Source organism: Panulirus ornatus, chromosome 50 (genome assembly GCF_036320965.1).
Source record: "Panulirus ornatus isolate Po-2019 chromosome 50, ASM3632096v1, whole genome shotgun sequence".
NCBI classification, from domain to species: Eukaryota; Metazoa; Arthropoda; class Malacostraca; order Decapoda; family Palinuridae; genus Panulirus; species Panulirus ornatus.
This window is the reverse complement of record NC_092273.1, coordinates 14,242,458-14,257,493: the sequence shown is the minus strand read 5'-3', so window position 1 is coordinate 14,257,493 and position 15,036 is coordinate 14,242,458. Positions and strand designations below refer to the sequence as shown.

The 15,036-nt window shown below is 40.2% G+C and overlaps 1 protein-coding gene across 3 annotated transcripts in view; it reads left to right on the top strand.

Moving 5' to 3' along the window:
* LOC139764628 (cyanocobalamin reductase / alkylcobalamin dealkylase-like) overlaps positions 1–15,036 on the top strand; it is a 327,989-nt gene that overhangs the window by 279,582 nt on the left and 33,371 nt on the right. For all 3 annotated transcript variants that reach the window (XM_071691474.1, XM_071691476.1, XM_071691475.1), the window contains one exon: positions 5,295–5,402. In XM_071691474.1, the coding sequence (XP_071547575.1) occupies positions 5,295–5,402 (108 nt within the window). The remainder of the gene's footprint in view (positions 1–5,294; positions 5,403–15,036) is intronic.

Sequence of the window (15,036 nt, the reverse complement as noted above, 5' to 3'; positions counted from 1 at the left end):
TGGTAGAGGATGTGTGGATCAGGTGTTTGCTTTGAAGAATGTATGTGAGAAATACTTAGAAAAGCAAATGGATTTGTATGTAGCATTTATGGATCTGGAGAAGGCATATGATAGAGTTGATAGAGATGCTCTGTGGAAGGTATTAAGAATATATGGTGTGGGAGGAAAGTTGTTAGAAGCAGTGAAAAGTTTTTATCGAGGATGTAAGGCATGTGTACGTGTAGGAAGAGAGGAAAGTGATTGGTTCTCAGTGAATGTAGGTTTGCGGCAGGGGTGTGTGATGTCTCCATGGTTGTTTAATTTGTTTATGGATGGGGTTGTTAGGGAGGTAAATGCAAGAGTTTTGGAAAGAGGGGCAAGTATGAAGTCTGTTGGGGATGAGAGAGCTTGGGAAGTGAGTCAGTTGTTGTTCGCTGATGATACAGCACTGGTGGCTGATTCATGTGAGAAACTGCAGAAGCTGGTGACTGAGTTTGGAAAAGTGTGTGGAAGAAGAAAGTTAAGAGTAAATGTGAATAAGAGCAAGGTTATTAGGTACAGTAGGGTTGAGGGTCAAGTCAATTGGGAGGTGAGTTTGAATGGAGAAAAACTGGAGGAAGTGAAGTGTTTTAGATATCTGGGAGTGGATCTGGCAGCGGATGGAACCATGGAAGCGGAAGTGGATCATAGGGTGGGGGAGGGGGCAAAAATCCTGGGGGCCTTGAAAAATGTGTGGAAGTCGAGAACATTATCTCGGAAAGCAAAAATGGGTATGTTTGAAGGAATAGTGGTTCCAACAATGTTGTATGGTTGCGAGGCGTGGGCTATGGATAGAGTTGTGCGCAGGAGGATGGATGTGCTGGAAATGAGATGTTTGAGGACAATGTGTGGTGTGAGGTGGTTTGATCGAGTGAGTAACGTAAGGGTAAGAGAGATGTGTGGAAATAAAAAGAGCGTGGTTGAGAGAGCAGAAGAGGGTGTTTTGAAGTGGTTTGGGCACATGGAGAGGATGAGTGAGGAAAGATTGACCAAGAGGATATATGTGTCGGAGGTGGAGGGAACAAGGAGAAGAGGGAGACCAAATTGGAGGTGGAAAGATGGAGTGAAAAAGATTTTGTGTGATCGGGGCCTGAACATGCAGGAGGGTGAAAGGAGGGCAAGGAATAGAGTGAATTGGAGCGATTTGGTATACCGGGGTTGACGTGCTGTCAGTGGATTGAAGCAAGGCATGTGAAGCGTCTGGGGTAAACCATGGAAAGCTGTGTAGGTATGTATATTTGCGTGTGTGGACGTATGTATATACATGTGTATGGGGGGGGGGTTGGGCCATTTCTTTCGTCTGTATCCTTGCGCTACCTCGCAAACGCGGGAGACAGCGACAAAGTATAATAAAAAATAAATATAAATAAAAATATACTTTTCATTTGTTTCCATTAGATGGTCTGATATATCACTCCATAACCCTTTTAGTACACTTTTGTTTTCAGAATTCACACGAATGGAGAAATCTTTAAGTATGAAATGGGCATAAAGATTAAACCCTCTTTATCTTATGAATAAAGACTTAACCTTTCCTTCTTGAGGAAAATACATTATGTGCCAGATTAACCAATCTCAAGCTGACAAAAAATTTCATAACTTTTTTATTTATATGATTAAATGCTCAGAAGACTGCTAGAATCTTTTTTTGTATGAATTGAGGGTTAAACATCCTAGTTTAGGAAAGCTAGTTATTTACTGGATTAGTTGGCAGTGTGGGTGGCGGTATATGCTATAGATATGGTGAGGCCTAGAAAAAGGCATGTAGCCACTCACCACAGTCACTGTTTAGGTTCCTATTTATGGTCTACCAGCAGAGCCTGCAGTGTGCACTGGATTTAACATGATGAGAAATGACATTGATTCATTTTAGGACAGTAGTACTACATTACTCTTGCCTCCATTGAGGGCAATACTACCATACTACTTTTGCATCCATTGAGGACAGTAGTACCTTACTATACTTGCGTGTGTCAAGAACAAGAACAATAGCACAGAAAGTGTAAGGACTTTTTTTTTATGTTGAAGGCTCCAGTCATGGACAGAAGGCCTCATCAAGGCCAGGCCCTAATTGCAATATAGAGTGAATTATGGAAAGAAAAAACAAGGGAAATTATTTATGAATTTTTGAAAAAGTGAAAAAACCTGTCTTTTGAAATGTGCTAATTCTTAGTTATTGGGAAAGACATGAGAAGGTAGTGTTTCAAAGCTTGAACGTGTAGGAAAGAAGCAGGTATTTAAATGGCATATCTCTAGTTGCTGATTGCCACACAATAATTGTGTGACACAGCAGCTTGCATGGTCTAGCCAATGGTGTGGGCACAGAGACAGCCAGCTCTCAGGAGCAAAAAAAAAAGTAATACCTATAGCAGAGGGAAAGTGAACCAACACTTTATCATAAGGCAAGGGGGTAAAGTTTGGAAGTTAGCCTAGGACAGTTTATAAGGAGGACTGCTTTCAACTCAGTTCTCAAGTAAGGATGCAGAGCTAGAACCACCTAAATATGGGAGCATTTTTCCATACAAGGACAAATCAGTCCCATGTATAAAAGAGCCTCTGTTCAGGAGAGAAGTTTCAGCATTTAAGCGGTACTCCAGTTTATTAGGGACAGACTTAGCTATTCCTGTAATGAGGTTTCCAAGAAAGAGTGGATGTTTCAGTAATACCTGTTATGTTCATTGAGTCAAAGTGGAATTGCTGAACCGTTGAAGGAGAGACGAGAGTTGTGATGAGTTTTTGATAGAGAGATGGGTAGAAACTGTGTATTGGAGTCATTAAACTTTACAAGATTTTGTCTCCCTCACTGGTATATCCTGTCCAAGTCTGAGTTTATTGAGAAAGCTGTGTCCAGATGAGATGCAGATCGAGTGAGAAAAGAGAGAGCAGAATTGAAGGATGTGGATGAATGCAGTATTGAGTTGTCAGTGTATGAGTGCATTGGATGATTAGTGGAGGAGAGGAAATCGTTGAAAAAAAAGGAGAAAAAATGTAGGGGATAGGGTAGAACCTTGAGGGACATTGCTGTTGATGGAGAAAAGGGAGGAGACTGATCCATCAACAACCACAGAAATAGATCAGCCAGAAAGAAAGCTAGATAAGGGAACAAAGTGAGGAAGGGAAGTCAAAAGAGGGAAGATGAGAGATAAGACCCTGATGCCACACCCTGTCAAAAGTCTTAGATACACATGACTCCCTAAAATTTTTCAGAGATGATGACATGATATTAGTAAGATAAGAAAGAATATCACCAGTGGAGCTTGCCTTATGGAAGTCATAGTGGTGATCAGAGAGAAGTCTGTGGTTTTTGATGTGTTTAAGGGTATGTAAGTTAAGTTGGGATTCAGAGACTTTGGGAATGGTAGATATCAAAGTAATAGGATGATAGAGGTGTCAGAACAGTCTCCTTTCTTAGGAATGGGATGTAACAATGCTTGCTTCCAAGGAGGAAATGTTTTTGTTTTTAAACAGAAAAGTATCAGACAAGCTAGCACAGGTGCAAGTTCAGACACTTACTTTCAGTACATGGGGATGGATGCCATTAGGACCATAATCCTTGCTTGTGCCCAGAGAAAGATGCACTTTTCAAACAGTCCAAAAAGATATTACAGGAAGTGGCATAGGATTAGTAAGATGAGCATCAGGGGATGAAGGAATGTTAAGAGTCATCCAAGGTGGAGTTAGAGGAGAAACAGGAACCAAAGAGAGTTGCTTTGTCTATAGGAGAGGCAGCTATAGTGCTGTCAGAGAGGAAAAGTGAAGGGAAGGTAGAGTGAGAGAAGTTGCTAGAAATGCCGTAGAGGCAAAGTGTACCGGAGGCCAGGTAGTGACCTGTACAACCCTAAGTACATTCAGGCAACTGTAAAATTTCTAGACTCGCTAATGGTTTGGGGGTCTTTTTGCTATAATGGTGTTGGAAGTCTTGTTTTCACCTCGAAAAGTGACTATGAATCAGAATCGATACTTCGAGCTGTTGTATGATGAATTACCTGACTGTTTTGAGAAGACTGGTTGTGATATTTTCTTGCAAGATGGTGCTCCGCTAAATTATTACTTGACTGGTTTGCATTTTGTGGTGTGACATACATTCAGGATTGGTCAGGTAACTCGCCTGACCTTTACCCGATTGAGAACTTTTGGTCAATTATAGAGTCACAGTTGTGTGGGTGAGATACATCCAACATTCCTAAGCTGTAGGCTACCATCCAGGATATTTGAGACAACATTTACCGTACATACCTTCAGCATCTTGCAGCATCTTTTCCCAAGTGCCTTCAGGAATGTATTAAGGCCAAGAGATGTAATATGAAGTACTAGGGGGAGGGGTGAGTGCCTTTTTATCTTGTTTATTGATATTTTTATATGTTGCATGCATATTCGCATATATATTCGAGGTAGCATTAAGAACAGAGGACTGAGCCTTAGAGGGAATATCCTCACTTGGCCCCTTATCTGTTGCCTCTTTTGGAAAAATTATATATATGTGCAGAACCTCACTTCCGTGGAGAGGTATGTGCACAGTCACCACTAGAAAGAGAAAATAAGAACAATGAGTACTTTCATATTTTACATCCTCCATATATATATATATATATATATATATGAGTACTTTCATTTATTACATCCTCCATATATATATATTTATATTTATTATACTTAACCGCCGTCTCCCGCATTAGTGAGCTAGCGCAAGGAAACAGACAAGGAATGGCCCAGCCCAACCCACCCACATACACATGTATATACATAAATGCCCACACATGCACATATACATACATGTACATGGGCCTTTTAGGGAATATCCTCACCTAGCCCCCTTCTCTATTCCTTCTTTTGGAAAATGAAAATTAAAAAAAAACGAGAGGGGAGGATTTCCAGCCCCCCACTCCCTCCCCTTTTAGTTGCCTTCTGCGACACGCAGGGAATACGTGGGAAGTATTCTTTCTCCACTATCCCTAATTGTTTTTCTTGCCTTAGTGAAATGTGTAAATTAGTCAAATGTGTAAATTCTAACTCCTTATTCATCGCGGATGATTTTTAATAATGGCTCATGTGAATATCGTCGCTATGATCTTGAAGAGTTGCGGAATATTCACATATCAAGAGTTGATTTTCTCACTGTTCAGCATGATAGTTGAATTGCGCATGGTGCAAGGTTTGAATCTTTGTTGTTGCTTTATTTTGCATATTACTGTGTTTCTGTATAGTTTAGATTCTTGCATTCTGGATGTTTATCAAAATATTGTACTCAATGTAATACATTAATGTTTCTGATCCAGATACAGCTGCTGTGTACAGGAATGAGACTGAACTTGGTGAAGCTTTAAGAATATTATTGCCTAAGTTTGGCCTCAAGAGAGAAGATGTGTTCATCACCTCCAAACTGAGTAAGTAAAGAATATTTATTTAAGAGTAGGTAACATGTTATAGTGTTCAAAATGTTTTTGTATATAATCTTGAATCATGATTATAATATAGGTCCAGACATTTGTTTTATCATTATTGGTTTGGGTAAAACTGAAAGTGGATTGCAAGAGTTGGTTGATTATCGGTGCAAATGCACCTGGACATGAGAAGAAAGATCATAAGAGGCAAGTGTTTTGGGAGCAGCTGAGTGTCATTGGTTTTGGTGCATGAGACCGGGTATGAGTGATGTGGGATTTGAATGCAAAGGTGAGTCATGTGGCAGTTGAGGGTATAATTGCTCATGGCATATTCAGTGGTGTGAATGGAAATGGTGAAGAGCTTGTGGATTTGTGAGCTGAAGAAAGACTGGTGATTAGGATTATCTGGTTTAGAAAGAGAGATATACACAAGTATGTCTGTGTGAGTAGGAGAGCTGGTTAATAGGCATTATTACATTATGTATTAATTGATAGGATGCAAAAGAGAGACTTTTTGTTGTAAAGTCATGATATGGGCAGCTGGTGGGATGTCTGATCACAATCTTGTTGAGGTGGAGGTGAAGATTTGTAGAGGTTTTCAAAAAAAGAGGAGAGGAAGTAGGGGAGAATAGAGTGGTGAGAGTAAGTGAATGTGGAAAGGAGACTGGAACTTCTGTGAACAGTTGATGACCTTTTAGAGTATTTATTTGATGTTTTGGTTGATATTCATTTACCTGTTTCAAAGTCTATTTTCATTGACCTAATAAGATTGTGAAAAAAGAGTATTTCAATTCAGTGGAGAATGCTGTGCTCAGAAATTTGGCATAGCAATGGGTAATCCTCTTTCACCTGTACTAAGTAATCTTTATATGGAATTCTTTGAAACAAAATTACTAAAGGATATCTTGCCTTTTAATGCAATTTGGTTTAGGTATGTAGATAATGTTCTTTGTGTTTGGCCAACAAATGAAAATTTACAAACATTTCTCCCCATACTTAACAATTTAGTGCCTTCCATCAAACTTACTGTAGAATAGGAAAATGATGGTATGTTACCATTTTTAGATTGTGTGATCCATAGGCAAGGAAACAAATTTAAGTTTAGCATATACAGAAAACCTACCAATATGTGCTCATATATACGTTATTACTCATCTCAACATAACAGAGTTAAATTATCATTTCAATCTATGTTCCTTAGGGCATTACGTATTTGCAGTCCAGAGTTTATTGATGATGAGTTTGAGAAGATATATTCCATTGGATTTAAGTTAAAGTATCCTAGATCTTTCATTGATAAATCCCTTAAGTTGGCAAAGAAATCATTTTATACAGAGTTGAACCCAAACCTCCATTGACACTAGAATCTTTTAGTTCTAACTTGTAATGATGATTTTACTTCACTTCCGATGTTGCTTAAATCCTTTAATGTCAATGTTGCCTTCAGCAATAATAATGCTATAAAGAATACCTTAATCAGGAACTCACCAGAAAATTCTCCTGGATGCATCTATAAAGTGCCATGTAGAAATTGTGGTAAGTTTTATGTTGGGCAGACAGGTAAGGATCTTTCTGTTAGACTTGAGCAACAAAATATAGTATAAGAACAGGACAAGAATCAAATGCCTTGTTTGATCATGTTAAAAACTACAATCATTGTATTGACTTGAGTAATGCCATCTCAGCTATTAACTTTACCTCCAGTGCCATGAGAAATATCATTTAATCTTCATTAAACACACAAAGAATTATAACGCTGGTACACATTAAAGAAGATCCACTCTTACTGCACTAATACAGCCTCCACTCTTGAAACACCTTAGTCTTATGCCAATGATATCTATTCCTGAAGAATTTACAATCATTTACCCAGGAGACAATGCTCAAAAACCATCCATACCCCTAAATGGGGAAGTTTTTGATTTATTTATTTATTTCATTTTAATTGAGATTGCACGGGTAGCTGAGGCGGTAATCAAGGCCATCCTATTGGAGGCAGAAGGATAGAGTGAAAAAGATTTTGAGTTATTGGGGCCTAAACATACAGGAGGGTGAGAGGCGTGCAAGGAATAAAGAGATTTGGAATGATGGGGTATACCAGGGTTATTGTGTTGTCAGTGGACTGAATGAGGGCATGTGAAGCATCTGGGGTAAACCATGGAAAGGTTTGTGGGGCCTGGGTGTGGGTAGGGAGCTGTGGTTTCAGTGCATTACACATGACGGCTAGAGATTTAGTGTGAACGAATGGGGCCTTTTCGTCTGTATTCCTGTTGCTACCTCGCTGAAGCAGGGGATAGCAATGCCATTTTCTTGTTGGTGGGGTAATGACAGGAATGGATGAAGGAAAGCAAGTATGAATATGTACATGGGTATGTATGAAGTGTGTGCGTATGTGTATGTATATGTGTGTTTGTGGGTGTTATGTACATATATATGTATATGAGTGGATGGACCATTCTTTGTCTGTTTCCTGGTGCCACCTTGCTGATGTGGGAAACAGTGATTATGTATAATGATAATAATAATGATGAAAATAAATATTGAAAATTAATATCCCTGGGGATAGGGGAGAAAGAATACTTCCCAGGCATTCCTCACGTGTTGTAGAAGGCAACTAAAGGGGACAGGAGCGGGGGGCTAGAAACCCTCCCCTCCTTGTATTTTAACTTTCTAAAGGGGGAAACAGAAGAAGGAGTCATGCGGGGAGTGCTCATCCTCCTCGAAGGCACAGATTGGGGTGTCTAAATGTGTGTGGATGTAACCAAGATGAGAAAAAAGGAGAGATAGGTAGTATGTTTGAGGAAAGGAACCTGGATGTTTTGGCTCTGAGTGAAACGAAGCTCAAGGGTAAAGGAGAAGAGTGGTTTGGGAATGTCTTGGGAGTAAAGTCAGGGGTTAGTGAGAGGACAAGAGCAAGGCAAGGAGTAGCACTACTCCTGAAACAGGAGTGGTGGGAGTATGTGATAGAGTGTAAGAAAGTAAACTCTAGATTGATATGGGTAAAACTGAAAGTTGATGGAGAGAGGTGGGTGATTATTGGTGCATATGCACCTGGGCATGAGAAGAAAGATCATGAGAGGCAAGTGCTTTGGGAGCAGCTGAATGAGTGTGTTAGTGGTTTTGATGCACGAGACCGGGTTATAGTGATGGGTGATTTGAATGCAAAAGTAGGTAATGTTGCAGTTTAGGGAATAATCGGTATACATGGGGTGTTCAGTGTTGTAAATGGAAATGGTGAAGAGCTTGTAGATTTATGTGCTGAAAAAGGACTGGTGATTGGGAATACCTGGTTTAAAAAGCGAGATATACATAAGTATACGTATGCAAGTAGGAGAGATAGGCCAGAGAGCGGTATTGGATTACATGTTAATTGATATGCGCGCAAAAGAGAGATAAGAGGGGATAAGAGTGAGTGCTCAAATTAGAGAGGTATAAGTTTGTTGAGTATTCCTGGTAAATTATATGGGAGGTTATTGATTGAGAGGGTGAAGGCATGTACAGAGCATCAGATTGGGGAAGAGCAGTGTGGTTTCAGAAGTGGTAGAGGATGTGTGGATCAGGTGTTTGCTTTGAAGAATGTATGTGAGAAATACTTAGAAAAGCTAATGGATTTGTATGTAGCATTTATGGATCTGGAGAAGGCATATGATAGAGTTGATAGAGATGCTCTGTGAAAGGTACTAAGAGTATATGGTGTGGGAGGAAAGTTGTTAGAAGCAGTGAAAAGTTTTTATCGAGGATGTAAGGCATGTGTACGTGTAGGAAGAGAGGAAAGTGATTGGTTCTCAGTGAATGTAGGTTTGCGGCAGGGGTGTGTGATGTCTCCATGGTTGTTTAATTTGTTTATGGATGGGGTTGTTAGGGGGGTGAATGCAAGAGTTTTGGAAAGAGGGGCAAGTATGCAGTCTGTTGTGGATGACAGAGCTTGGGAAGTAAGTCAGTTGTTGTTCGCTGATGATATAGCGCTGGTGGCTGATTCATGTGAGAAACTGCAGAAGCTGGTGACTGAGTTTGGTAAAGTGTGTGAAAGAAGAAAGTTAAGAGTGAATGTGAATAAGAGCAAGGTTATTAGGTACAGTAGGGTTGAGGGTCAAGTCAATTGGGAGGTAAGGTTGAATGGAGAAAAACTGGAGGAAGTAAAGTGTTTTAGATATCTGGGAGTGGATCTGGCAGTGAAAGGAACCATGGTAGTGGAAGTGAATCATAGGGTGGGGGAGGGGGCGAAAATCCTGGGAGCCTTAAAGAATGTTTGGAAGTCGAGAACATTATCTCGGAAAGCAAAAATGGGTTTGTATGAAGGAATAGTGGTTCCAACAACGTTGTATGGTTGCGAGGCGTGGGCTATGGATAGAGTTGTGCACAGGAGGATGGATGTGCTGGAAATGAGATGTTTTGAGGACAATATGTGGTGTGAGGTGGTTTGATCGAGTAAGTAATGTAAGGGTAAGAGAGATGTGTGGGAATAAAAAGAGCGTGGTTGAGAGAGACTGAGCTAGAGACTGAGTGTGAACAATTGGGGCCTTTGTTGTCTTTTCCTAGCGCTACCTCGCACACATGAGGGGGGAGGGGGATGTTATTCCATGTGTGGCGAGGTGGCGATGGGAATAAATAAAGGCAGGCAGTATGAAGTATGTACATGTGTATATATGTATATGTCTGTGTGTGTATATATATGTGTACATTTGAGATGTATAGGTATGTATATTTGCGTGTGTGGACATGTATATATACATGTGTATGGGGGTGGGTTAGGCCATTTCTTTCGTCTGTTTCCTTGCGCTGCCTCGCAAACGCGGGAGACAGCGACAAAGCAAAATAAAAATATAATACATTGAGATGTATAGGTATGTATATTTGCAGGTGTAGACGTGTATGTATATACATATGTATGTGAGTGGGTTGGGCCATTCTTTCATCTGTTTCCTTGCGCTACCTTGCTGACGCGGGAGACAGCGACAAAGCAAAATAAATAATATAATAAAATAAAAATTAATAATATTTATTATACTTAATTGCTGTTTCTGGCATCAGCAAGGTAGTGCCAGGAAACAGACGAAGAATGGCCCAACCACTAATATACACATATAGATACATACATGCACATATACATACATATACATGTCAACATACACTTACATATACACAGACATATACATTTTTTTTTTTTTTTTTTTTTTTTCGGTCTCCCGCGTTTGCGAGGTAGCGCAAGGAAACAGACGAAAGAAATGGCCCAACCCACCCCCATGCACATGTATATACATACGTCCACACACGCAAATATACATACCTACACAGCTTTCCATGGTTTACCCCAGACACTTCACATGCCCCGATTCAATCCACTGACAGCACGTCAACCCCGGTATACTACATCGCTCCAATTCACTCTATTCCTTGCCCTCCTTTCACCCTCCTGCATGTTCAGGCCCCGATCACACAAAATCTTTTTCACTCCATCTTTCCACCTCCAATTTGGTTTCCCACTTCTCCTCGTTCCCTCCACCTCCGACACATATATCCTCTCGGTCAATCTTTCCTCACTCATTCTCTCCATGTGCCCAAACCATTTCAAAACACCCTCTTCTGCTCTCTCAACCACGCTCTTTTTATTTCCACACATCTCTCTTACCCTTACGTTACTTACTCGATCAGACCACCTCACACCACACATTGTCCTCAAACATCTCATTTCCAGCACATCCATCCTCCTGCGCACAACTCTATCCATAGCCCATGCCTCGCAACCATACAACATTGTTGGAACCACTATTCCTTCAAACATACCCATTTTTGCTTTCCGAGATAATGTTCTCGACTTCCACACATTCTTCAAGGCTCCCAGAATTTTCACCCCCTCCCCCACCCTATGGTCCACTTCCGCTTCCATGGTTCCATCCGCTGCCAGATTCACTCCCAGATATCTAAAACACTTCACTTCCTCCAGTTTTTCTCCATTCAAACTCACCTCCCAATTGACTTGACCCTCAACCCTACTGCTCAAATTACAGAGGTATAAGTTTGTTGAGTATTCCTGGTAAATTATATGGGAGGGTATTGATTGAGAGGGTGAAGGCATGTACAGAGCATCAGATTGGGGAAGAGCAGTGTGGTTTCAGAAGTGGTAGAGGATGTGTGGATCAGGTGTTTGCTTTGAAGAATGTATGTGAGAAATACTTAGAAAAGCAAATGGATTTGTATGTAGCATTTATGGATCTGGAGAAGGCATATGATAGAGTTGATAGAGATGCTCTGTGGAAGGTATTAAGAATATATGGTGTGGGAGGCAAGTTGTTAGAAGCAGTGAAAAGTTTTTATCGAGGATGTAAGGCATGTGTACGTGTAGGAAGAGAGGAAAGTGATTGGTTCTCAGTGAATGTAGGTTTGCGGCAGGGGTGTGTGATGTCTCCATGGTTGTTTAATTTGTTTATGGATGGGGTTGTTAGGGAGGTGAATGCAAGAGTTTTGGAAAGAGGGGCAAGTATGAAGTCTGTTGTGGATGAGAGAGCTTGGGAAGTGAGTCAGTTGTTGTTCGCTGATGATACAGCGCTGGTGGCTGATTCATGTGAGAAACTGCAGAAGCTGGTGACTGAGTTTGGTAAAGTGTGTGAAAGAAGAAAGTTAAGAGTAAATGTGAATAAGAGCAAGGTTATATACATTTATACACGTACTTATTCATACTTGCTTTCCTTCATCCATTTCTGTCGTTACCCCTCCAACAGGAAATAGCAACCACACACACACAGTCTCTAGCTGTCATATGTAATGCACTGAAACCTCAGCTCCCTATCCAAATCCAGGCCCCACAGACCTTTCCATGGTTTACCCCAGATACTTCACATGCCCTAGGTCAGTCCATTGACAGCACATCGACCCTGGTATACCACATCATTCCAATTCACTCTATTCCTTGCGTACCTTTCACCCTCCTGTATGTTCAGGCCCCGATTGCTTGAAATCTTTTTCTCTCCATCCTTGCTAGCCTAGCCTGAACCAGGTACTCATTTTATCAGTCAACCTCTAGGGGTGGATGAACAGCTGAGTTGACTGTGGACCGATTGCCATAACCAGGATTCAAATCTGTGTGCTCGACTCTGGGAGAAATGACTGCCAGTACGCCCTTTACTCCCACCAATACTACGAGTGCATTTAAAACGTTAAATAACTCTTATGCAGCAGCCCTGACAACATATCAAACTTTCACATAAAACATTTTGGCCCAGTTGCAGTCCAAGATCCCAGACATCCTCAGCTACTCTTGGCCACACAACAGAATCCATAACATCTGGAAACTTGCCAATATATTTCCAATCCTAAAGCCTTCCAGACCACCCAATATCCTCTCATCATGCTGCCATGTATCACTTCCGTCTTGAGTATCCAGACTAAGGAAACTGATTCACAACTGAATGAAGGAAAATATCTCTTATCACAGAATACATCCATAGTTGAAGCTATGCTTCAACCAATCACAACCCCTTTCCCTCACAAAACTCATGCCAATAGACGTGAACAAAGTATTTGACTCTGTTCTCCGACACATCCTCACACAAATGATACTTGACACCTTCTACAACAGTGAGAAAAGGTGGTTGTCCAACTTCATAGCCCCCATAAGTCACTCTTCTCAGTCTACATATTGGACATCACCCATCTATACAACACCACAAACACTATTTCAGCATATCCCAAGGCCCTGCATGCTCTTGATGGACAATTTCTCTGTAGTTCTCACTGCTGACTCACAAACATCATTGTCCACCCCATCAGTTGCTGTTCTTACTCCATGTGCAAGGTGATCAAATAAGTCTACTCTTTGCCCTAGACATCACTCTCCTTGCCCTCATTGGGTTAGTTAGATTTGCATTGCTAGTTTTATGCTTATGCTTTATCTGTGAAAGGTAGTCCAACCATAATATCTGTAGCCTAGAAGTGAGGTAATTCAGGATTAGTCCTGGAAAATTTCTCCTGTAGAACATCTTTTTTTGTGTTTAGTCAGAAAATGAATATTTCTTAGATCTCATGGAAAATTTCATTACATGTTTATACACCAAGGCTCCTTAATTTGTCTTTTCGACATGTAGGAATTTTTTGTTTTTGGATCAGCTCTTCTTTGGCAACAGGAGCTGACTGCCTGAGTCCATGATGTAAAGAAAGTGACTTCTGCCTGGCTTTTTAAGGAATTTCATATTAGATGAGAGTAGCAAAAGAGGTCTATGACACTCAACAGATACCTCTATAAGATAATACTTCTGCATAGATTTAATCAGCCTTCCCTTTTTGGCTTTTATATGTTACCTTCAGAAGCCAGACTGTTTCTAAGGATAATTTTTTCAAAAGTTTCACCTTTCTAATGCTTGTAGAGCTCAGTCTAGTGGTGAAAAATGTTGGTTTTGAAGCATAGAAAATTATTATTCTACTGGAGATAGTTCTGTAAGCATTCATTTGCAGTCTCATCTCTTCATTCCCCTCTGTCCTCTGAAAAACATTTCTTTTGTCCTTAGAGTAATAGTCAGGGCACAGACTCCAGTAGGTAATGAATGCTATATATGGGTGGGAGGGAGATTCCAGTGACATGGATTGTTAGGTCCCTGTTAACAAGCATAAACTGGTTTCATATGAAAGACACATTGATTTAAAGAGGATGGATGTGACGGGTTCGCCTGTTAGAGGTTACACTGCTAATTAAAAATCACTTTATCAGGGCTGTATTATTGAGAGCACATTCTCAAGAACTTTATCACTTCAGAGGAGTTCATGTTTTCCAGCTTCTAGAAATAGTGCAGCCTTGAACTGCTGGAGCCTTTAGGAAGAAGCCCTAGGAAACACCAGGACTGGACTTTTCTTTAGAATTAGTCTCGAGGTAATTATAGATAGAATAAAGAGGAGGAAATATTGGTGGATTCAAAATCCCAAAGTGGGTAAGATTATATATTGACACTTCATTTGAGCAAATAGTTTTTGTTATTGATAAAGCTCTGCCTTCAGTAGAGAAATGTTTTTTTCATGTTTTACAACCTAATGTTTTATCATAGAGGCTTTTGTTGTTTCTAGTGTTATTTCTTTTATGTCTAGCACATGGTGAAGAAATGTGTGTCTCATACTTTTGTACACTTATCATGCCTAACTTCTCATTATGCCTTCTTGATTTGGATTTGTTTTGGACTGTCATCATATTTCAGAGAACTGTTCTTTGTTAATGTTGTCATGGCCTCTCTGGAATTTATATGTAGTTATCGTGGTTTCCTTTATTCCCCTTTCTTCTAGAGTGGATATAGATAATGGCTTACCTCCTCCTTGCATCACTCATTCCACCTAATTCATATACCTTACTTGTATTGATTCTCTGGACCTCTTCTAGCTACTCTGTTTTGCTCCTAAATTGAGGAGACCAAACTGTTATAGCACTCCAGCTTGGGTCAGATATAAATCATGTTTATCTTCCTATAGGTTTCACTTCAAGGCAATATTGATTTTTATCAAAATATATGTCTTGTATCTACTGAGGGGTTAAATTCTAATGTATTAGTATGATTCATATGATATTAATGTACTGTAGTAGTACAGATACTGAAGGAGGATTATCTTTCCTTCATTTCAGATCTGTTTGTGATGACATTTGTATGACTGAAGATTTGGA